At 37.8% G+C, this 26,095-nt stretch overlaps 1 protein-coding gene across 1 annotated transcript; it reads right to left on the reverse strand.

Annotated features, from left to right (window-relative positions):
• Positions 1–1,191: 1,191 nt before the first annotated feature.
• Positions 1,192–1,858, reverse strand: LOC311621835 (large ribosomal subunit protein mL42). The gene has a single exon (XM_084882225.1). It carries the CDS (start codon positions 1,711–1,713, stop codon positions 1,285–1,287), a length of 429 nt encoding a protein of 142 aa, XP_084738351.1. The 5' UTR covers positions 1,714–1,858; the 3' UTR covers positions 1,192–1,284.
• Between the last annotated feature and the right edge of the window lie 24,237 nt (positions 1,859–26,095).

The raw sequence follows: 26,095 nt of genomic DNA on the forward strand, positions 1-26,095 counted from the left end.
GTGGTCAGCAAACTCATTAATCAACAGAGCCAAATATCTACAGTACAACGATTGAAATTTCTTTTGAGAGCCAAATTTTTTAAACTTAAACTTCTTCTAATGCCACTTATTCAAAATAGACTCACCCAGGCCATGGTATTTTGTGGAAGAGCCACACTCAAGGGGCCAAAGAGTCCCATGTGGCTTGTGAGCTGTGGTTTGCCGACCACTGTACCAGAGCATTCTGTTCTTAACAAAGCCTATTGCATAACTTTAATTTCCTGAAGGATCTAAGAAGAATTTTCAATTTTCAGTTCAGTTTTTTACTTGTTATCATGGAGTGGCAACTTCCAAGCTCTTATATAGGCTGGACTAATTACTGGAAGGAAGCTCTGTCCAAGTTTCTCATGGTTATACTTTTATTTCTCGTGGGTAAATGCCTAGAAGTGAAGATTTTTTAATATTTCTTTTTGTTGACAATGAAGAATGATGACTATATTTAAGTACTGTATTTAAAGTTTTTCTTGCAGTTCACCAAGTAAATATGAATATATACTTGGGCAATGGTTCTTTAAAAACTACATTATCATATGATTGTTTTGCTGTCATCTTTGAGATGTGCTGCTAGACATTTAATATTGTAGAGAGAAGGTCTCACCAAAAAAACTTTACTAATGGTTTTTCTTTTTAAAAAAAATGCTTTATCAAGAAGCCCTTTGTCTGTCCTTGGGTGATAGGCTAGTCATTAGTGAGGGTTAAAAGTTATTCCTTTCCTACTGGCCCCTCCATGTCTATGCTTCTAAGAAGGGTAGAAAGTGTTAGAGTTCTAAGATCTGGGCATTTACTGTGGAGTATCCAGGAACAGAGACTGGATCTATCTGGCTTATGACCAGATCAGGGTAACTCATGACATGGGTATAAGTATAGAATCTTGCCTAACTACCCCATGGGATATTCCTGGAACCCTGATAAAGCTCTAGGGAATAACTGAAATCTGAGAGGGGCAGGGAAGTATCTAAACACCCATGATTTAGGGATAGATTGGAGGCTATTATTGCATCCCAAGCTGGTGACAAAGGGGAGTTATGCCTGTTACATAATTAGTAATTATAAATAAAACAAGCGTAGCAAGTTATTTATACTAGAAAAGTTAACCTTAAATTAATATTATTCAAGTTGTCATTTTTTTAGATGAAAAGACATTTTATTATTATTTTTATATATAACATAGTAGTGAATATATCTGATTGCATTTTCTCAAATGGCAAATGAGAACAGGACAGCATTTTATTGAAAATCTCAATATCATCTGTCTTTTGGAGGATTCAATTTCCTACGACGTGTATGATACTGTCCATGAGGATACCAACGGTGCTTAGTAGTAAAGAACATTTTGCTAAGTTGTTCTATCATGGGTCCTTGCTGTAAGTGTTCTTCTTTTACTTCTAATCTGGTTTTCAGTATTTGATCCTGTGTTTCTTCATAATTATGCACAGGATTTGGCCGAGGGATAGGCTTGGTGTGTTCATATGGAATATCCACAGAAGGATGGTAGCAAACTATCGTCCTGCCATCAGATGTCAAAGCAAGTTCTACTTTGCAATTATAGTCATCTGGAAGAGAAGAGTATGTGGATTTATGACAAACACAGTATAAAGCTCCATTTTGGATTGGAAATAAATGTTTCAAAATAGTTCTGTTGGATATCACCCATTTCACTGCTGATACGGCCATGGTGAATCAAGATGCTTATCAGGTGGTATAGAAAAAGATTTGAAGAGAAAATGCTTTCAAAATTTGCTTCTAGGCATACCCTTTTTTTCATCGCTTGACGTCCGCTCACCGCGAGCCTGCCATCTTGCCTCCAGCCGGGTCCTAGGGCACGCCGCTCCACTCAAGTTGTCATTTTTAATAGCACTTTTACTTGTTTTTATTCTACTATTTTTATGAGAAGAAGGGGTATAGAACTTGGGGGTAATTTTGAATATTAATTGAGAATGTTGATATTTTGTATTTTTTAGATTATAAAATAATCTAAAATTTAAATATGAGCAAAAATAAGTATATTCTGCATCATCTGGTTGAACATTTTTAAGATAGATGTTCAATCAGATGATTCTGAATATACTTATTTCTGTGGAGTGTGCATTTATGTTTATGGCTTTCATTTTACCCAGTAAAGGCCAAATGATGTACTGTATTGATGGTAGCTGTCCAAGATGATCCTTGTGAGGGATTGAGAGCCAGAGGTTCCAGTTAAACTGTCTTGATTCCCAACTGGAAACGGTGAGATGATGCTGTTGTTTTAAGGTTATTGTTACACTTCAATAGATAATTAATATTCACCATTTAAGTTTTTTTTTTTCTGTATCATTCTTAACAAAGATTTGTTTTACTTTTTTTAGTCAAGCAATCACTCTAGTGGCTTAATATAGCAGCACAGCCAGTGTCACCGTAAGCTTCCTGTGGATGATTTCATGTCAGGTGAAATTCTTGCCTGTTATGAACTCCAAAGAAAATCCCAGAGATCTGATAATTAAGGATTAATTTGAGTTGATGAGGTTAATTATTATAGTTATATCAGTAGCAATTATGCTGTGTGTTAGCTTTCAACGGAAGCACTGGTGCCTTTGTTCTGAACATTTGAAATAAATGAAAATTTATTTGGTTTGGAAGTTTAGATTAGTTGGATATAGTTTTATTATTGTCTACGGAACATTGGGTTTATAATGATAAAACAATTAGCCATTTGACATATCACTATCTATTCTGTTTCTGCTTATTCTGAAAGAACTAGAAAAGCTCTTTTTTTTTTTTTTTTTTTTTTTTTTTGCAACAAAAAAATTTTGTTCTGTTTTTAGTCCAAAGGCAAAATAAACCTATAGCATAAGGCCTTGGGAAAAGGAGAATTTGATATAAATGAGTTCCATATTGATTGTGTTTATTCTACTGATATTATAAGAATACCTTTGAAAGTAAAGACAATGATAATGAATCTGATGGTACACTAGTATGTTGAAAAAAATTTAAAGAAATTTCATTATAATTTTCTAGTAATTGGATCATGAAAGTGCATACAGTGCTATCAATTTTCCCTTAAAGCATTGATTATTTAATTTTGAAAAGTTTTAAGCATTTCTTTGGCCAATAAACTAAGATTTTTATATTAATAAATAGTTTATTCTGAACATCTCTTTAAAAAAGTCTCTGCAGCATTATTAGTTGAACTATCTGGTTTAATATTGACCTTGAATAGATTATCAGTCCATGGGGTAGTCTACCTGTAAACAGACTTAGGAGAAGTCTTGTAGACATGGAAGGAGAAACAGAATGATTTTTTGAATTTATATGGTGAGGTGTTTTTTTTTTTTTTTCTTTCTTTTTTTTCCCTAATTCAAAGCATTTTTTCTATCTAATCTTTTGTGAAACAGATATTAATACATAACTGGTTTATTGTTATAAGTGATTAATATAAGAAATAGAACTAAATTGCTGACATAACCCAGCCTAAAGATGACCAAGCTCATAATGGCAATTATCACATTTTTTCCCCATGCTATTAGAGCCTTCCCAATAGCTTCCATGAACTTCATTATCACATTTCAAATTTGTACCCATTACAAAAAAAATAAAGAAAATATTATTCTATTAACATTTATATCTTATTTGAGAATGAGTGATCTGGATATTTTCATTGCAATGTAGGAAACTTCAAGAATATTAAAGACATATACATAAGACAATATTACATAGTTTTTAAACTTCCTATAAGTAAGTTTATGTATAATTATGTATAATGCCCAAATAATAGTTATTACCTATATTGCTTTTGTAACCAAAGACAGGACACTACTTTAGGAGGTGAGTCCTAAAATAGTGTTTTGGCGCTAAGGGGGATGACTGGTATGTGTGTGTGTGCTTTTGTCTAGTGTCCACAGCTTCCAGCTGAAACTCTTCAAAGAATTTCTGGGCTACCAGTTCAGTGATGAAAGGAGTGTCTTTTTCATTTGTTACTCTCTCACCTAAGGCAGTGGTTTTAGATCCAAGCAAAATTTAACTTAAATCTCAGCTCATGATCCAGTCAGCTCTGAATATATAAATTATGGAACCATACAACGTATTTCATAGGGTGAGCCAGCTGAATCTATAAACAAAAGGTTTTTCAAGCAAAGCACTGGCAAATGTTATTGTGGTAGTTGGCCTCCAAGACAGTCCTGCATGACCCTTACCTCCTAGAATCCGTTTTTTTTAAAAAAATATATATTTTATTGATTTTTTACAGAGAGGAAGAGAGAGGAATAGAGTTAGAAACATTGATGAGAGAGAAGCATCAATCAGTTATCTCTTGCACACCCCCTACTGGGGATGCGCCCGCAACCAAGGTACATGCCCTTGACCAGAATCGAACCTGGGACCAACACTCTATCCACTGAGCCAAACCAGTTTCCGCATAGAATCCAAGTTCTTGTGTAGTCTCCTCCCACACAGACCACAGGGCTGATCTTTGTGACGAATAGAATTCAATGGAAATGACAGTGTGTGACTTCCAAGCCGAGGTCATAAAAGGCATTGAAGCTTCTGTTTGGCCTTCTGCAGCTCTCACTGTGGGGAAAGCCAACTGTAAGGACACACAGGCATCTCCAATGGGAGGGCCACATAGGGAACAACTGAAGTCTCCTGTAACAGCCAGCACCAACGTACCGGATAACTGAGTGACCCACCTTGCAAGTAGTATCTGCTGTCCGAGTTAAGCCTCCTAATTACTGCAGCAGCAGTCAGCATTGCCTGTGCTCTCAGGAGAGACCCTGAGATAGAGCGATCAGTCCAGCTGCTCTGAAATTCCTGATCCACAGAAACCATGAAAGGTAGCTTCTCTTGCTTTGTCATTAAATTCTTACCACGGTTATTTATTTTCCCTTAATATGCGGATGAAGATATCTGACCTGAAAAGGGGACCTTTGGTGTATCTCACTTTGACTAGGTACTCAGAATATTAATTGAATAAATGAATGAATACATAAATGGAAGGAGTTAAAATGTAATGCAGGAATTTAGCTCAGCTTTTAGAAGTAAATTAGCATCCTGATGACCAGACAAATATTTTTATATTGTTAAAACATTTGGCTTCATGGCATAGGAGATACATGGAATATGTTGAACAATAGGACATAACTTTAATCTCCCACCATAGAGCAGAGATGTTTGTTTTCACAGCAATATTATTATGAGAAGAAAATAAGAAATAAAAATCATTTGATCTTTGGCAGAGATAATGTGATGGTTAATGTAATATGTTAACCTATATAGGCTATAGAATATGGTATATTTAATCAAATGCTAATCTAGGTGTTGCTGGGAAAATATTTTATAGATGTGGTTCACATCTATAATCAGTTGACTTTAAATAATGGGGGAGGGCCACATCCAACTAATGAATGGCTTTAAGAGCAAAAATGGATGTTTCTGAGGAATTTCTGCCTCAAGTCTGTAGTGTAAACCTCTGAATCTCCAGCCTGCTGGAGTGCAGATTTCAGATACACCAGCTTCCCTCCTTCCCCCCACTCATGTAAGCCAGGCTCTTAAAATAAGTCTTCTCCCACCCGTCCGCTGTCCCACACACATTCTACTGTTCTTGTTTGTTTTCCTGCTGGAGAGCCCTGTCTGGTACAGAGAGTTGCTGCTCAGTGGGTATGGGTGTGCTGCTCTACATTTCCCCAGCCTTCCTCAGTTAGTTGGATGCCAGGTGATCAGGTTGGACAATGGGCTGTGGGCAGCAGTGACCCATGTCATATTTATTTCAAGCTGCTGAGGAGCCAGGATGCCTTCTCCTGCTTTCCCTGCCCATATTGGTAGGACCTTGGAAACTGTGTGCCAAAATAATTTACCTATGCCGTAAAAGCAGCAGCCCAACTAGTATTGGACTTGATGTGAACAAAATTAAATCTTTGTTGTGTTAAGTAACGGAGTTGCCAAATGTTATTATTTTACCCATTTATTCTATCTTGAATAACACTTATTTAAATGGAAAGAAAATCAGGTCATGGGCATGTTAATCAGAGGTCTCTGGTTATAGGCGAAGGACAAGGAAGAGAATTGAATGGCTTATCTAATTGAATAGTTTAAGAATAGGTCTTCAGATTTAGTCATAGCTAAATCTAAAAAAAATAAAATAAAGAACTATCATCAGAACTTGAGTAGCACTCTGAGCCTAACATGATTTGCCTGCCCACATCATAATCCTGGCTCTGAACCTTCTGCTAAGGCTGGGTCATGGATTAAACTCATCAACCAAATTATTATTATTATTTAAAACATTTAAAAATATATATTTTTATTGATCTCAGAGAAGAAGAGAGAGGGAGAGAGGGAGAGAAACATTAATGATGAAAGAGAATCATTGATCAGCTGCCTCCTGCACAACCTCTACCGGTGACTGAATCTGCTACTTGGGCATGTACCCTTGACCAGAATTGAACCTGGGACCCTTCAGTCCACAGGCCAAAGCTCTATCCACTGAGCCAAAATGGGCAGGGCTTGCCTAAAATTCATATGCCTACTTAGGGTTGGGGTGGTTGAAGGACTGATAAGATCAACCCCATTCATATCACAGCAACTGAAAGTTGGTTCAGGGAGATTTCCAAAGGAAAATTGGGTTTCTGTGACCTGAAGTGGAAAGGAGGTCAGGAAGTCACACAATACATTTCCTTTGCAGGGGAGTAGAAGTGTATATGCCTTGTGGGTCAGGAGAAAGGAAGTTGGATTGCATACATAGAAACGCAAATGTATTTGTGAAACATGCTTTTTTAAACTGAAGTGTTGTGAATGAGTGATAAGTTAGCTAGCTGTTGCAGTGTGATAATTCATTTTAATCCAAGTAAAAAGAGACAATTTGTCACATCTAGACCATGTATATCAATAATACATCTACCAATGTACAGACGATGTCACATCTGGTTGAAAGCAATTTAAGTGATATGATATCTCTCAAGAAATAAAAGCCAAGAGCAGATTATTCCATATTGAAGTCATACCCACAATTACACATTATTTAGATAATAATGAAGTATTTAGAACTTGTTCAGAGAGCAATTAAGAAGCTCTTTAGTCACATTCTAATCTATTTTATGTATTGTGAATAAATCCAGTCAAATAAGAAAAGTAATTCAAATGAGGAAGGTCTTGTTTTTCAGTTATATTGTAGTATTTATATTGTAGTATTTATATTGTAGTATGAAATAAGTAGCTAATTGAATTATGGCAATTATTGCTTATAAAGCACATATAATAGGTGTCCATTATTAACCTAGTTTTGTGATATTATATATATGTATGTATGTATATATTTCACAATTGGTAAAAATAAATAAAATTGAATACAATTATATATGTAAAGGTCACTGAATAGTTGCTGAAGACTTGAAAATTTTATAAAAAAATTATCTCATTTAAGAGGTTTTGAGAACAGTCTAATCAATTGGGATTGATTGGATGCCATGAAGAGGAAAAATATATTCCACTTCTCATTTTTTTTTTCTTTACTTTTTACTTTTATCTTTTCCTTTACTTTTTTTTAAAGCAAAAATATTAAGTAGAAATATAGAAAGCAAGAGCTTAGAAAAAGACTTGGAGAACAATGAAACTTGGTATATGTTAATTTTCTGTCAAGTTTCAGGATTATGTTCCTGAATTTTAATGGGCATGACAAAACTGGAATTCATAGGATCTCATAGACATTTGGAAATTAACAGAAATTTGGAAAGTATTGTAATACATACAAAATATAGACATTTAACATTAAAAAATATAAGTAAAAGTTTACAAGGCACCTGTTTTCAAAACAGACCACAAGCTAAAGCTGTAAAAAACCTGCACCAATAGATAATTCTCTCCCTGAATCTCTTTCTTCGAGAAATTTGCTGTGATGTTTTGATCTGTTGTAGAGATTCTTTTTTAAGTTTTTGAATCAAGCACACTGCACCTCTACTCAGAGAATGTTGACCTAGTGCCTACCATGTCCTGGGCACATTAGCTGCATTTCTTAAGCTCAACGAGGTTAGGGACTGTCCCCAAAGAAGTGAGATGAATTCAGATCTGCTTACTCTAAATTCTACCTACAGTTTCTCAATCTGCTGCCACGCATCATCCATCACACACATTATGTTATGGTTGGGCCACCTGTTCCTTATGATGCTCTGTTCACTTCTTATCTTGCCTGGGGCCCCCATAGAGCACTTCCAGTCACCTTATCGCCAGTCCCCTACAGAGTTTCAAACAAAACATGAATTATGCTTCTTCACAGGGATTCACGGAGGCTCTGTGAGTCTCACAAGAATCAGAATCAGAAGACCTACATTAGTGTTTCAGCTCTCATACTAGCTATGTGAGTTTGGACAAATGGCTTAAACTATTAGTGCTTCTGTTCTCATTCTTTTTTTTTTTTTTTAAACATATATTTTTATTGCTTTCAGAGAGGGAGAGAGATAGAAACATAGACGATGAGAGAGAATCATGGATAGACTGCCTCCTGCATGCCCCACACTAGGGATTGAGCCTGCAACCTGGGCGAGTGCCCTGACCTGCAATCAGACTGTGATCTCCTGGTTCATAGGTTGATGCTCAGTTGCTGAGCCATGCCAGCAGGACTGTTCTCATCCTTAGTTCCTCTCATTTTTCCATGAGATCCTCTGACCCTTTCTCCCAGCTTTGTGGAATTTCTAGTGATGCACATTTGAACTTATTTATATTATCTGTATTTTTTCCTGTTGTTTTACAATTCTTGTGTATTAGGTATGATTTTGCTCTGCAATTTTTTTGGGGAACAATATACTTTTTTTTTTTTTTAAACAAATTAAATGTGGTTTTTGAGCTTTATACTTTTAGTCTAATCTTTTTTTATTTTGTTCAGGGAGGGGATGTAGTGGTAAACTACTACCTCTCTTTAAAGTTGTACAGAGATGAGTAAAAAATGGGAGAAAATCCTGATCCTTGTCCACTGTGTTCGTTGTCATTAATGTTCTCCCTGGAAAGAGCTGCTTCTCTCCCTTATTCATGTGTTGCTCTTGCTGACAGACTCAGAGGCCTGTACTAACTCAGGGTTCCTGTACTGACTCAAGCTTTGTCTCAGGGACTGCCCTTGTCTGGAAGTCTCAGGGCCAGGATTCCACATATGTCCTAAAGCCTTCTATGTGCCTAGATTCTGGCACTGGGAGCAAGGGTTTGTGGATGTGCACCTCAGGTGAAAACCACCGAGTCTCCCCGTGTCTTCACTAGTCTCCCAGAAGCTGCTCTTCCCTCTCCAGGCTCAGCCATTGTCGGAAACAAGTCCAAACACGATTCTATGCCCTCTCCCCACTGAGATTATCCAGCCTAGTAACTGGAAGTTTGTTTTTCTAAGGGTCTGGGCACCTGTAATAAAATGGCAGTTGCATTTCTTCTGAGAGTCTCATATAAGAGTGGGAATAAGATTCATTGCTATCTGAGTAAATGATTCTACATTGTTCATCAAAATTGTATTTTAAAAGGGCATCAGTTTTAAAATCTGGAGCAGGGATGGTGAATGCATGACTTTCCAGCTACTGCTTTCACCCATGGCAGATATTGTTAATTAATCGTTTCTATCAGTGGTCTATACTTGCTTGTTAATTCTCAATACAGTGGGTAAGAAAGTCAGTGCTAATGAGGAGATAGAGGCTAGGCAGAGAGGGACTGGGATGTGGAGTGTTGCAGACAAGGGCAGGATACAACTTGCAGACTGAGCCCTGTTTGGAGAAAAACCACAGAGATAGACAAAATGACGTAGAACTAGACCTAGCTGGGCAGGGAAAACTAGATCCAGCTAGGTGGAATTGCTAAGGCAACCCATAGTGGGGGTGGGAGGGGGTGGGGGTGGGGGGAAAGAGCGCCATCTGGAGACACAGCTTTAAAATATTTGGTTGTGCCCTGGATGGTTTGGCTCAGTGGATAGAGCGTTGGCCATAAGTCACATGGGTGCAGGGGTGCATATCTCCAGCATCAGGAGCACAAATTCTTTATAGATGAATGTTTTTGCATTAATAAAGATGGGCTCACCTGGAGTACATGCTGCCCATTACCTGCAAGACCAGAGATATGCTAGGGGAGGGAAAGTCACCTTGGAGCTAGATTCCCACCCTACAATTATCTTTTGCTAGATACCTGGGGCTTTCCACCCCAATGACGTGTACCTGGCCCATCACCCTGGCTCTGCTCATGTCTGTCTAACTGCCTACAACATCATGTTTGGCCAAATATCGGGATACCTGGAAACTCTTTTCTGAAAGGGTGGAACTGGAGACAAATGAATTTTTACTCTTTGAGTCTAGTTTTTTCAAATGTCATGTAAGCTATAGTTTTATTTATTTATTTTTTTGTATTTACACACACACACACACACACACACACACACACTTTCTTTTTTCCCTTGAAAGGATTTCTTGCCAGATTCTCTAGCATAGCGATTATAAATGCTATTTCAGAGTGTTAATTATCCAGATAACTAATACTCATTTAATAAAAGCATAATTAATTCTACTTCAGAAGATAACTTTACCTAAATTTGTTTTGCTATTCCTAGAGGGCAGCCTACTCAAAGCCTAAAAATAGGAATGCATTAACCATATGTTTTCAAGTTACTTACTTTACAGTCTCATGTACATCTAATTTATGTTATTTGATGTATGTCAGGCATCCACACACAGGCACACTTATATACACATTTAAACTGTGAAATGAATTTTAAAGTAAAATTCCCCTGTAGGATTTTCCATGGATCATTTCCCTTTTTCCATTTCTTTGAATGGTGTTTGAAAACTAACTTTAGATGTTTGGTAAACATTTCTAAGATTTCTGGATTTTTCTATATTTTCTACTGTGAAAGATAAGCAGCTGAGAGAAAACAGAACCAAATTTGCTTCCCCCTGATACTGAAACGGCACAACCAATAGGTTCGCCTGTCACTACTTGAGCCAATTAAGCAGAGACAGATTTGAATCGTATATGCGTGTTTATTCCAAAAATTCCGTTAGTAAGGGAGAGCAGCGGGTCATTTATAAATTCCAGGTTAACTCCCATGTCCTGGGCTGCAGTGTATACTTCTTAGCCAGGGTAGAATATGCTTTCTCTAGTCAGAACAGAACAATTAAGATTAACAGCATGATTAACATTTCTTATAACTATAGCTAACAATCATAGTTAATAGAGCATAATTAATATTTCTGCCCCTGATGATACAAATTACAACTATTTATATTCCACAGCTACCAAACTGGCTTTAAAAAAATAGTAACGACTTTAGCCACAATCTAAATTTTATCATATTAGCAAACCTTATAAACTGTGAAATCAAAACTAATTATACCAAGAGTTAAATCTAGTTTACTGGGCATATGAATTTATAAAATCACAAAATCACAGGGAATCCTCACTTTTTTCAATTCATTTCTGGAAAATGCATTATAAAAACATTGCATTTTTCCACAGGAAACCTAAAATTGCAATTGCATTTCTGCTCAGATACTCACCAGCAAATGTCATGGTTGTGACTAGCAATCCTATATAATAAAAGCCTAATATGCTAAATTTCCAGTTGTCTGGTCAGCTGTTCAACCAATCAAAGTGTAATATGCTAATGATATGCTAAGGCCACTCAACCACTCGCTATGATGTGCACTGACCACCAGGAGACAGACAGTTGACCTATTGACCAGTCACTATGATGTGCACTGACCACCAGGGGCAGACACTCCAACTGGTGGTTAGCTTGCTGCTGGGGTCAGGTCGATTAGGACTGAGCAAGATAGGCTGGACATGCCCTGGAGTCCCCCCACAGTCCCTCCGTGGCTGGCCAACCTCACATGTCCCTCCCCTTCCCCAATTGTGCACTGGTGGGGTCCCTCGCTCTGGTCTGCACCCTCTCCCAATTTGGGTCCCCTTGGGGGATGTCAGAGAGCTGGTTTCAGCCCAATCTCGCAGGCCAGGCTGAGGGACCCCACTGGTGCACAAATTCATTCACCAGGCCTCTAGTGTATTATAAAAGCAAAGATAAAATGATAAATGTACAATAAAATCAATAATAAAATCATTTTATAAGTGCTATGTAGATTTAGAAAAATGGTTTCTTTGTATTCTTGAGATTGTACTCAAAAGATTCTACTCAATGTTAAAGTGTTGGCAAATAATTTAAAATGTTTTAAAAATAAAAATACTGTGGTGGTCAAAGAAAATATGGATATAAGACCTATTAGGATACATTAAATTTTTTTTTAATGTTCTTATTGATTTCAGAGAGAGAAAGAGAGAGAGAAAGAGAGATAGAAACATCAATGATGAGAGAGAATCATTGATTGGCTGCCTCCTGCACACCCCCTACTGGGGATTGAGCCTGCAACTAGGCATGAGCCCTATGGGAATGAACCAGTGACTTCTTGATTCATGGGTTCACATTCAACTACTGAGCCACACCAGCGGGGCAGACATCAGTTTTTTTTTGTTTGTTTTTTTTTCCCCCCTCTCATTGTTAACCCTCGCCTGAGGATATTTTTCCATTAATTTTTAGAGAGTAGAAGGGAGGGCAAAGACAGAGAGAAATATTGATCAATTGTTTACCTCCTGCATGCACCCCAACCAGGGCCATGTTGGATAGAGCATGCAACCAAGGTATGAGCCCTTGATTGGAACTGAACCTGGGGCCCTTCAGTCTGCAGGCCAGTGCTCTATCCATTGAGCCAAATTGGCTAGGATTAGGTGTCAGTTTTTAATGTTTCCTGCAGTTCAACCTTGAGCTTGAAGAAACAAAGTTATACTGAAAGAAGTTCAATAATTTACCCAAGATTACACAGCAAGCAGAATATGAGACTAGACTAAAACCTAGTTTTATTGATTTTAGTTAATATTCCTTCTATGTCAGGGAAGGAACACTTGGCGATGCACTTTAAAAAATGGGAAAGGCCTAAACCGGTTTGGCTCAGTGGATAGAGCTCCGGCCTGCGGACTGAAAGGTCCCAGGTTTGATTCTGGTCAAGGGCATGTAACTTGGATGCTGGCACATCCCCAGTAGGGGGTGTGCAGGAGGCAGCTGGTCTATGTCTCTCTCTCATCTATGTTTCTAGCTCTCTATCTCTTTCCGTTCCTCTCTGTAAAAAAATCAATAAAATATATTTTTTTAAAAAAATGGGAAAGACCCTGGGAAGACAGAAGACATTCCTTGCTAAAGGAAATCCAAGAATGGTGCCTCAGGTACTTGTACTCGGGGAAGCCAGCGGAGGAAAGTGAACTTAGGCCTCTGAGCAGGGGGAACCAACCACACACTCACCTTCCACAGGCAGCGTGCACCAGGCAGGTTAGGGTGGTCAACTGCCACCTCTGTTTAGGACTCCCACTCTGCGGCGTTTAGAATTAATTTATCCAGACTTATTTGTTTAAGCTGCTCTATTCGATATACCATGGAGAGTATAAATGTACTGGCATGTTTTCAGACACTAGAAATGGAGAGAAAACTTAAAACGTAGAGTAAGGGTAACATAAATTTGACATAAAGTGAAGATGCTAACTACAACAGCAAAAAAATAATAATTTAACAGTAAGGTTGATTGCCTTCTTAGAATTTAGCTGGGCTTGGGGACTGATTTGAAAGAGCCAAGGCAGCTTAAAAACTGCCCAGGGAAGTTTTATTGATGATTTGTTTCTGATCAATTTCCTTGTAGCAAGCAAAACTGGTTTAAATTATGCTGTTAACCTTACTGAACGCTCAATATGATGACTGTCCTTTTAGCATTTAGACATTGCAGCATTTAAATATTTAAAGGGATCATGAAGCACTTCAGTCATGATGGGTTGAAGAAAGGTCCCTTTTTACTCATCTTCACTATGATATCTACCTTAAAGGAGGATTTACTCAAGGGGAACACAGGGCTTCCTTTAGCCTCAGTTCAGAGGTCTACCTCCTTTTTTTCCTTTCCTTCCAAGCCTGGAGAATATTTCTTAGGACAACCTTCTCTGGGAACTGTAACCTAAGTCAGTAAAGGTGATGAGAGTAGGAATTTAGGTATCAATTAGGCAGTCTTGATACCTAACTGTACCCAATGTATTGGACCTAAAAATGAAAATTGTGTCTGGTACCATTTCCTAAGTTAATGATTAAAATTATTCAGATTTTCTACTATAGATCTAAACACCTATTTTTTTTTTTTTTAATCTTCACCCAAGAACATTTCCCCATTGATTTTCAGAGAGAATGGAAGAGGGAGCGAAAGTCAGATAGAAACATTGATGTGAAAGAAACACATTGATTGGTTGCCACCTGAACGTGCCCCTACCAGGGCTTGGGCCAGGAGGAGCCTGCAACCAAGGCCTTGACTGGAATTGAACCCAGGACTCTTCTGTCCTCAGGCCAACGCTTGATCCACTTAGCCAAACTGGCTAGGGCCACCTCTATTTTTAACAAGAAAAATTTTTCATTTTTTTTTTTAAATAGGCTTTTCTTCTGTAATACACCATACTTTATGGCTATTGAGTTTGGGCTACTATCTGCTCATGTGTTGGTTTTACATGAACATAGATATACAGTAATTATCTATATATATAAAAAGCCAAGTGAATGTCCAACAACCTGATTATCTGACGGGTAGCTATGACACACACTGACCACCTGGGAGCAGACACTCAACGCAGGAGCTGCTGAGCTGTGGTGAACTGCCCTCTTGCAATCTGGGACTCCTTGGGGGATATTGGAGAGCTGGTTTTGATCCAATACTTGCAGGCCAGGCCTAGGGACCCCCCATGTGCCAGAGGGACCGCACCTACTCTGCAGATGCCCTTTGAGCCAGGGTGCTGCCCCAAGTGCGTCTGGCAGAGGAGTGACTGTGGGAACTTGGCTCCAGGGCATGTCTGGCCCATCTCACCCAGTCCTGCCCAGTCCTGCTCAGTCTTACCTCACTGGCCACCTCCTAATTAATTTCATTTCAATGTGCACAAATCAATGCACCAGGACACTAGTCTTAGATAAATGATTAATAGTTCTCTTTTTTTAAATATATATTGTATTGATTTTTTTTTTTTTTTTTTTTTTTTACAGAGGGGAAGAGAGAGGGATAGAGAGCTAGAAACATCGATGAGAGAGAACATCAATCAGTTGCCTCCTGCACACCCCCCACTGGGGATGTGCCCGCAACCAATGTACATGCCCTTGACCGGAATTGAACTCGGGACCTTTCACTCCACAGGCTGAGGCTCTACCACTGAGCCAAACTGGTTTCGGCTAATAGTTCTCTTTATTTTTTTTTCTCATATTTGAGAAATACTGACCTTCTCTGATGCAAATCTTAGGTTTGCAAATGCCATATCCTATAGTATATAGTACATAGTACTAAAGTATCCTCATTAGATGATTTCTTCTCTCTCTGACCTTAATATAACATAATAATTTGATTCTTGGCTTATTGCTTGCTAGCTGTGACCATAGGCCTGTTAGTTAACCTCTATGTACTTCAATTTCTTTAACTGACAATGGGGATATAGTAACAAGGATTCCTCATAAATTAGTTATAAGATCAAATGAATTCACATTATAAAACATCTGCATACTGCAAGGTTCCTAGTTAGTGCTGTATGTATACTTGTTAAATACATAAAAAAACTTTACCCCCTTCTAAATGTATATGTAGATACCTATTTAAGTCCAGACTTCAACTAATAGATTAGTTTGCCATCTTTCCTTTGTCTTCACTTCTCTTCCCCTCCCTAGTCTCATATTAGGCTTCAGAGGGGGAACAAAATATGAAATTACCTGGAAAGACTGGCCTGGTGTGTGACAACTTTTCAAGCCTGAAATGACAGACTGACCAGTTAGTTTATCTTGGGAAGGAAGTAACAAAATTCACTTCAATGCCACTGCTTTAAATTGACTCACAAAGGAAGGGGTTCAGGGCTGGCTTAACTCTGTGATTATGACTTCTTTTCTCTGCAGTTCCTTGGCTTTGTTCCTTTCAGTACAATAGTTTTTTCCTGAGTCGATTTTTGCAAAATGCCTTTAGATGTTCTAGGCTCCATAGAATGGGCATAGAGAGAATGAGAGGGACTCTATTTTGCTTTTGCTTCATGATTTACTGACCCTTATTAGGTTATAAGCTGATTTTTGAACTAACTTTTGAGGCTAAAGGACCACCATAAACTAATTGGATTAGCTGAACCAATCTGTAATATGGGGGATGGCAATACTCTTTGATAAGGAGGCCTAACTGGTGCTAGGGTCCATCAGTTCCTATGAAAAAATATTGATAATGGTGGGAGGAGTCGATGCCTGAATACGAGTGGGATTGAGTTAGAAAAGAGGAAAGAGTAATGGATGCTTTACACACAACTATTGGTCATGTTTTTTTTATGTGAGAAGATTAGAAATCTTTGTTACTGTATCCGTATCAGTAGCGGATGTCTGAATGAGGAAACAGTTCTGGCCTAGTGCACCTTCAGATGTCATAAAGTAACCTTTTATTTTTACTTACTTTTTAATCCTCACCCAAAGATATGTTTTTATTAATTTTAGAGAGAGGAAGAGAGAAATAGGGAGGGAGAAACATTGATATGCTCCTTCTCATATGGGCCCCCCCACCAGGATTGATCCTGCAGCCTAGGTATATGCCCTGACCAGGAGTTGAACCCACAACTTTTTGGTGTACTGGATGACACTCCAACCAACTGAGTCACTAAGCCGAGGCTTTTTACTTATATACTTAATGTTTGGGATTTGTTTGGTTGTTAGGACTAGGCATAATTAAGACAACATAACCAACCTTGTCTGTCCATGTGTTGACTATGGCAGCAGGGCCGCAAAAATTTAACTGTAGTTTCTGGGCTTATTTTTTCAAAAAAAAGTAACCAGAGTATTAAATATTTTTTATTTTACTTTGAAATAATTTTAAACTTGTGGAAAATTTGCAAGGATAGTACAACTGGCTTTTTTCTCTGAGCCATTTTTAAGTTGCTGACGTGATGCCTGATACATTCCAATACTTATGTGTGATGCCAAAAGCAAGGACATGCTGCTACCTAAATACCATCTAAGTATCAAAACCAAGAAACTAGCATTGCTACATTACTTCTAGCTAGTTCCCGACCTCCTCCATATTTTGGCAGTTGTTCCAATAATATATTTTATAGAAAAAGAATCCAGCCAAGGATCATATGTTGCATTTAGTTTCTCTTTAATCTCCTTCAGCCTTGAATCTCAGTCATCCTTGACTTTCTTAGACCATTTACTTGGTATAATAGCCCTGGATTTGGATATATCTGAGGTTTCCTCACAATTAACTTTAGATTATGCGTATGTGGTAGGTATCTGACAGAAACAAGTGATGATGTGTTCCCTATTATTGCATATCATCAGGTGGTCTATGATTTTAATTTGTTCCATTATTGGTGATGATCATTCTGAATCCTTGATTATGGTGGCATCTCTCAGGTTTCTCTACTGTAAAGTACTCAGTTCTCTTAATAATTATTAAGTATTTGGGAAGAATTTCTGTGCAGAGGCAGATTGGCCTTCAGGGCTAGCTTAATGATATTCTTTTATTTTATTTTTGTAATTTTGTTAATTCTTTTTACTAGTATATCTAAATATGTACATACATGCATCTTTTAAAAAAATATATGAAATGCTTCATGAATTTTCATGCCTTCCTCACACAGGGGCCATACTAATCTTCTCTGTTGTTCCAAGTAAATAATCTCATTCTTTGTCAAACTTTCATTCATTAGTTTTAGTATCTATTGCTATATTTTGGCTGAATTGTGTTATGATAAAAGTTGCCAGGATTAATTTTTCTAATTTAAGATTTCCTTCTGTACTTATAATTGCCATTCTAGTGCAAGGTTCTTATTTATTTATCTATTTACTTATTTATTTATATTAATATGGACTTACAAATTATTACTTATTGATATGGGCTCACAAATTATCATTAAAATGTACTATAATTGTCTTATTTATTTTGATGTTCACATCGTTCTTGGTCTGGTCAGTGGATGTTCCTTCATACTGGATTCTGTGTAATTTATTATTATTATTATTATTTTCTCACATAAAAAGATGTTCCAGACTCATCTTGTACTTCTCCAACTTCATCCCCAGAATCAGACATTTCTCTAATGGGCTTTGCTTCTCTTAATGGAGAATGGTATTTAGAAATCAAGATTTAGGGTTGGATATTTTACTATTCTATTCAACACACCAAAATCCAATTTTAGCTTTCTTAGAGGGATAATGTTCTTAATTATGTACAGGATATTGGGTAGTTCCCCAAATACTCCCATGAAATGTTCTACTGTGTTAGTTTCCAACGGCTGCTATAACAAATTATGAGAAACTTGATGGTTCAAAATAATACAAATGGCCCTGGCCAGGTAGCTCAGTTGGTTAGAGCATTGTCCAGATATGCCAAGGTTGCAGTTCCATCCCAGGTCAGGCCACATACAAGAATTAACCAATGATAAGTGGAATAATAAATTGATGTTTCTCCTTCCCTCCCTCCTTTCCTTCCCTTCCTTCCTCCTTCTTCTTCCTCTCTCTCTAAGATCAATAATTAAAAAATAATTAAAAATTAATAGAATAACACAAATGTATTCTCTTACAGTTATGAAGCCAGAAGTCTGGAATCGGTTTCACTGAGCTAAAGTCAAGATGTCGGCATGGCTGATTCCTTCAGGAAGCTGAGGGAGAGCATCTGTTCCATTTTCTAGAGGCCACCGTGTTCCTTGGCTCAGGGCCCTTTCCTCCACCTTCAACGCTCCTTCCTCTAATCCCTTCCAGTCTCTGCAACTGGCTTTCTCTCTTTCTGACTCTGACTCCTCCTGCTTCTCCCTGTGATTTCCTTGGTCCTACCCTGATCATTGCCTCAGGTCAGAATCCTTACTTGAATCTCATCTACAAAGTGTCTTTTACCAGGGAAGGTGAAATGTTCCCAAATTTCAGGGATTGGAACATGGACATCTTTGGAGCCACTACAACACAAACACTCAATCTGTTTCCATTTTCTATTATTTTTTATTTTCATTTAAAAAATATATTTTATTGATTTTTTCACAGAGAGGAAGGGAGAGAGATAGAGAGCTAGAAACATCGAAGAGAGAGAGTCATCGACCAGCTGCCCCCTGCACGTCTGCCACTGGGGATGTGCCTGCAACCAAGGCACATGCCCTTGACCGGAATCGAACCCGGGACCCCCCAGTCCGCAGGCTGGCACTCTATCCACCAAGCCAAACTGGTTTCGGCTGTTTCCATTTTCTAATTACCTGTGGAATAAATTTCATGTTTGAATTGTATTAGTTGGCACACTTCCATGTATAAGTGTCAAAGGGCTTTACTGGCTCCCGTCAGTGAAAGTCTCAGGGCTGTCCGCTACAGGTCCTGTTGAATCCAAGAGGTCAAATATGTTGGTAGGAATCTTCCTCTCCTGCTTTCCTTTGAGAGTATCCTTAGCCTGGCTTCATTAGCCTATTGGCAAGGTAGCCTCTAGTACCTCCAGGATTTATGCTTCCATTTTGGAACCTCAGGGTAGAAACAGGCCCTCCCCCTCCCCCCCATAGTGTCAATAAACTCTACTTCGTGAGTTCCATTGATCCAACTGTAATGCAGCTCTGTAAATCAAATGTATGTTGCTCTTATTGAAATTGCAACCATCCTATATATATTTTAGTTTATATACCACTTGATATATTATTACTTTATTTATTCAGTTAAGGCTTTTCTCAACTTCCTTTCTCTCAGTCTTTCTCCTTTCTTTTTTTAATACCTCTTCACTTAAAGTAGAATCAGATGGTATATTTGTGATTCTTAATGCTTTTTAAGTTTCTGTTTTAACATTTGAAATTTGTTTTTTGAGATAAAAATAGCTTAGCAAGAAAATGTGAACTTATTGTAGATGATTTAATTATGTAATAGTTATTAATTATTCAGTTTAATATCTTTGTTTTTTTTAAGTAATTTTTTTATGGCACTTTCTTATCATGTGTTAGTGAACCCTGAGGTGAGACTATAATGCATGGTGTTAGAGACAGTTAGACTTAGAAAAAATTATGAAAAATATATTTATGTAAAAGAGATTAAATGCTTCATACACTTTTAGCAGTTTCTGTGGGTGTTGTTTTCTTTGGTGTTTAGGTTGCTGCTTTATTTTGTTTCTAACATGGAAATAGTTATGATGCATAAATAGATTTGGGCCACCTGCTGATTTGAATAAATATGTATAGTATCTTTAGGGATCAATCAATAGGGATTGCTCTTTTTCAGAAATTTCCAGTATCAACTATCCTTTTAATTTTCAGGAATAAAGCACATGTTATTTTCATACAAAACTAAGCTTACTTGAATAATAAAACATTTTGGTTGGCATGGCTTGGGTTGGTTGGAGTTTTGTCCGGTGCTGATCATGGGTTCAATTCTGTTAGGGCACATACCTAGGCTGCAGGTTGGATCCTCAGTAGATGCATGTGGGAGGCAATCGATGGATGTTTCTCCTTCACATCTATGTTTCTCTCTCTATTCCTCCCTCTCTTAAAAAAAATAAAAAACCTTACACATTAAAAAAATTCAACTTTATATTAAAAAAGGGTTGCTAACCTCTCTAATATTCAATTTTTAAAATTATGAAACTGGTAGTTTTATTTGGAGCCAGAGGCATTTCTTTTAATGTCTCTTTCATTAGAATTTATACTCCTTTGAGAGAGAGAGAAAGTTTAGAGGAGTTTAATCAATACCTTCAGACTGATTGATGTCCACATTATAAATCTGAGGACTGTTACTTAATGCCTCTTTAACTAAAGAATCATAATAAGAACTTGGCCTTTTTTTCATAATGTAGATATTCAACTGATTTGTGACACACAAAATACTTGATTTACATTTTGCATAATAAATTAATATTTCCTTTTGGTTTAGTGTAGAATCATTCTACACTAAAATGTAGAAATGGTGGGACACAAAGTGTACAGTCATGAAGCAACTTCATTTTCCCCTCCCATTATTTGTTGAAACCTTACTATGGAGCCACTTCTCCTCTTGCCCTATGAATAAACTGAAGACTAGCTTCTGACTTTTAAAGTTACTTGTAGGTTAATTTAGCCCTGGACAGTCTAATATTTATCTTAGTAAAATAGAATTTTCAAGTTCATTAAAATTAAAGATTTTCCCCTTCCTTAGATTGGGCTGTCAAGCTGAGAAGAAGGGGCCTGGTTAGCTTCTTTAATTCTCCAGACAGTGCTTCTCCCCCTCTGGAAGCTGCCTCTCATTTCTCATCTAGAGTGGAAAGAGATGTGGGGAAGGCAGGTACCTATAATAATAAAAGGAGAATATGCTAATTAGACCAAATGTCCTTCTGGATGTCCTTCCAGATGACCTTCCTGACGAAGCTGGGGCTGCGAAGGAAGCCCTGGTCCGGGTGCCAGAGGGAAGTCGGTGACAGAAGACAGGGGAAGAAAGGCCTACTCTTGCAAGGATTTCATGCATCAGGCCTCTAGTATATATATATATGGGCATTACTTGTCTGGTGCTGATTTGTGTTGGTTTCCTCTGTCTGTGGCCATTATGCAAGGACAACTTTTACGGGAAAAAGTGCTTTTGTGTGCTCTTTGGAGAACACCACACCTTCCCTCCTCCATTGTTGAAGATATAGCACCTCCATGTTCTTGACTTGCTGGCAAACATATTTTCTGGCTGTTTATAGCTCATTTTTCAGCTCTTAGGAATTTAGAGGGTTTACTCCCTGCTGATTTATCTCATGTGGAAAGCCAGTCTTCCTGGGCAGGACAACATCAAGGCCAATTGTCTTTTGTGTCAAGAATACATTGGGTTCAGACCTAGCTGGTATCAGCTTGTGGACTGAAGGTCCCAGGTTCGATTCCAGTCAAGAGCACATATATACCCTGGTTATGGGCCTGATCCCCAGTAGGGGTGTGCAGGAGGCAGCCAATCAATAATTCGCATCATTAATGTTTCTTTCTCTCCCTACCTCTCCCTTCCTCTTTAAAATCAATAAAAATATATTAAAAAATACATTGAGTTCAATGGGATAATCTCTCTGAACTCTTTGCCATTAGATACAGACCAGATATGATCAGTGCCAGGCAGAATCAGGTGTGGGTCTGACGTCATGTGGCTGGGATCTCCAAACACTAGAGGAAATATGTCCAGCTTCCTGATTAGACCTTCAGTGCCCCTTTCTATAGGCTTGGGGGTACATCATGGTCCTCTCTCCTCCTAATCTCTCCTAATCCTCACCTTCCCCTTTTTCTTCAGTCTCTCTTTTTAAAATTTTCTGCAGATGACAGATTTGATAAGGGTCTATGTGTTCCCACATGAGCTTGGGGTGGGAGAGCAAAATAGTTTCTCAGGCACTTTACTTACAAATCCTGTTTTGGTGGTCTTGAACCTTCAGTTGGTATGAAGGACTGTGCCATCTAGTTTCTGAATCTTTTATAGAGACCATGACAAGCAAAGAATCACTAATTACTTAAGGATATGATCTGTTTTGTTTTCCTATTCAGGGGCCAGTTATTTGATAGCTGGAATATGACGTGGGAAAATCTAAGTTATGATAGTTTTTTTTCTGCTGTTTTCTACTAATTGTTAAATTTTTGTTGCTCTAGTTCCTTCATTTATAATATTCTACTTGTCGCATGGTGAGATTGTGATGATTATTGTAGTGAAAAGTACCTGGAACTAGCCTGTAGAATCTAGTAATTATTTGTCAAACAGCCCATAATTTTTCTGCCAGACATCTATTATACAAGGGTTATTATCTGTAGCTTGTTGGTGGAGAAATTGAGGCTAAAATGAACAATATTTTGGAATGAAAGTGTATCACACTTGGAATGTGATTCCATCAACACCTTCTAAGGCAGCTGCCAAAGAGCTTTAGGAGAGGAGAAAGAATAGTATCACCCTCCTTGGGTAAATATGTTTTTATCAAGTAGTCTGCTCAATTCTGAAAGCACTTGCAAAGTAAGTGCTTGCTCTAGTTCATTCATCTCAACAATTAGTTATTATTGGTACTACAGTTTCATTCATCAACAGTTTGTAAATAACAACAGCTGGTTTATAAATATTATGTAAATTATGAAGTGCACACTTATTAACATTTTATTAATGGACTACTAAGAAACTGAAAAATACTATCATTTTAACAATTATGCGAGTAAAAGGGGCAACTAATAAATTTTACAGGAATACATGTATTAATATTCACTTGATTCTAAGATCAAGATAATGGCTTTAAAAAAATAATACCCAGTTTAGTAGGCTGTGAGTTTTGTATATTATTTTTATTTCCTTACTAGAGGCCTGGTGCAGGAATTCATGCTCCAGTGGGGTCCCTCCTGCTGGTCTGTGGGATCAGGCCAAAACTGGCTCTCCAACATCCCCTGAGGGGTCCTAGATTGCAATAGGGCACAGGCCAGTCAGAGGGAACCCACCAGTGCACAATCAATTGGGGCTGGGGAGGGACAAGGGAGGTTGGTTAGCTGGGGAGGGACTACAGGATGGCTCCAGGGCATGTCAGGCCTGTCTTGCTCAGTCTCGATTGGCTGGACCCCAGTAGCAAGCTAACCTACCAGTTGGACCGTCTGCTCCCTGGTGGTCTGTGCAGGTCATAGCGACTGGTGCACCCCCTGGTGGTCAAGTGCAGGTCATAGTGTGCGGTTGAGTGACCTTAGCATATCATTAGCATATTGCGCTTTGATTATTTGAATGGACAACCTGACGACTGGACATTTATCATATTAGGCTTTTATTATATAGATTTTCCCCCATGGATTTTTAGAGAAAGTGGAAGGGAGGGGGAGAGACAAAGAGAGAGAACTAATTGGTTGCTTCCCCCATATATCCTGACTGGGGTTGGACCAATTTGGGGGCTTGTTATGTTTTCTCATAATGTGGGGGTAAGAGCATGAGCTCCGGATCCACAGTGCATGGATTTGAACCTGACCAAGTGACCTTACCTTGGGGAAGTGACTCAATCTCTTTGTGCCTTAGTTTCCTCAAGTCTGCTAGCAATTTTGTCCGTTACACAGAATTGCTGTGATGATTATATAAGCTGTCCCATGTCAAGTGCTTAGAACTGTGCCTGCCTGGCACATACTAGTGATCGATGATGCTTGTCATGATGGTTATTATTGCTCCTGGCCCCTGGATCCAAATTTCCTCCTAGCTGCTTGAATGTCTGGAATCAAGTTTGGATTAGGTCTCCCTCAATCCACAGTAGAGCTGGGATATTGTGGAGAAGAACTGCAGCTCTGTGGTCCCTTGCTCTTCTCTTGCTTAAGGAGTTATCTTACTAGAAATGTCTTAGGAGTTATTGTTCATCTCGCCCTGACCTGACATGAACCGACAGGCAGAAACTGTTGTTCACCTCTCCAGGTATTTTTTTTTCCCCTAAAAGAAAGCTTTAGATTACATTTACTTCTATGATCTCTTTCAGTCATAATCACATGACTTTATAAATAATAGAAGGAATGCAAAGGTGATGTTAGTGGTTCAGTGATGTGAAGAATAAACATTCCTATTGCATCTTCAAGCTTTAAAACATTGTTCTTGACATTAAGATAGAAACTTGTATTCGAAGGCTATTTAGGCATATATTCCACATGAATTAAGTCTAGTTTCTGGAAAAATGAGAGGTGTTTTAGTAATTGTGTTATCAAAATGTTATTCAATTTTGATACTAAATTCCATATTCTAAATCATGAGGAGGTATTTATATATACATCTTCATGTGCCCTATTAAAGAAAATTTAAGCATTATTTATGAACAAATTTAATTTGCTTTAAAACATTAGTAGTATTACAATTAATATGTTCATCCAATAGTCTTAATGTTCATGTTTTCTTTTTTCAAAAAGTAAAGCAACTGCTGTGGAAATGAAAGACCCAAATTGCTTATAATGTAGCAGCACGAAGAAATAAAGTCGTAGGAAGGCAATAAAGGGCTCTAAGTAGAAAGGAATACTTCAAATTAAGTAGACTTTACCTCCCTCTAGTATTATCAAGATTTAAAAAAGTAATGCCTTACAACTGCCAGCAGAGGGCCTCAGTCCCATAGTTTATCAGTTACATTTATTGCAGCATCTCGTAGGTCCAGCAAAATGATTCTAAGGACTCATTTGCTTACTTCAGATGTTAATGGCCTGTGGGTTTAAACTATTAATGAATAAGAATATATTTAAATTAAGAATGCAATTAGTATGTATAACAGTGTATAATATGTAGGAGAGTATTATACAGATGCAAAAAAACAACAACTATGGAATAAAACTGCAAGTTTTATATTTTTAAGTAGTGGTTTCAGAAAAATTCATGAGATAAATGTAAAGAATTGTGAAGAAAAGACTAAACTGCTGTGTGGAGGTCTCATTCTTTAAATCTTTTTAGCTTTGTTTTTTTCTCAGTTTGAACTATTCTACTGGGAGAAAAATGAAACAAAAGGGTTCATGTAGGATCTTCTTTAGTTAAAAATTCTGAATATTCTATCTTTTTTAGCTAAAGGTGAATTTTAAAAGGGAAATGAAACAGGAATAGCTAACAGGAGGCCATTGCTATCTGAAATAATTAGGTAATGCCTTTTGAGTTGTCAGTTCTCCACATCCCATTTCCTTTGTCTGAGATATTGCTGTAAGTTCTCTTAAGGGTTGGCCTAGGAGTCTAAGTATCTACGAAAACTAAGTAGCCTTTTAAGAGTTTTTAAAAAAAGCTTATGCAGAGGAGTGGGTGGCCCTTATTTAATTCGTGGTAGCTTCTAGAGCAAGTAAGCATCTGTGGAGGACTTGTTTATCTTTCCTTCTTCCCCATCTTAAGCAACAAGAGCACACAGTGAGAAAGATTAACCAAAAGGAATGCTATATTCATTTTTAATCTGTTGAGTGTGACTGTCCCTTTTCTTTCTTAAAAGTAGGCTCTCCTGTTTCTCAGTGCTGCTCAGAATGATAGGAGTAACTGATTTTCATGTACACAATGACAGAACAGGCAGAGATACACAGAGAGGTCTTCAGGGCTTGTTACCAAAGGTTTAGTTTTACATGAAGATGTCTGGAGTATATGTAGTGTGTTATTAATTCAAAT

The sequence above is a fragment of the Pipistrellus hanaki genome (assembly GCF_964339955.1).
Source record: "Pipistrellus hanaki genome assembly, chromosome: 4".
Lineage (NCBI taxonomy): Eukaryota > Metazoa > Chordata > Mammalia > Chiroptera > Vespertilionidae > Pipistrellus > Pipistrellus hanaki.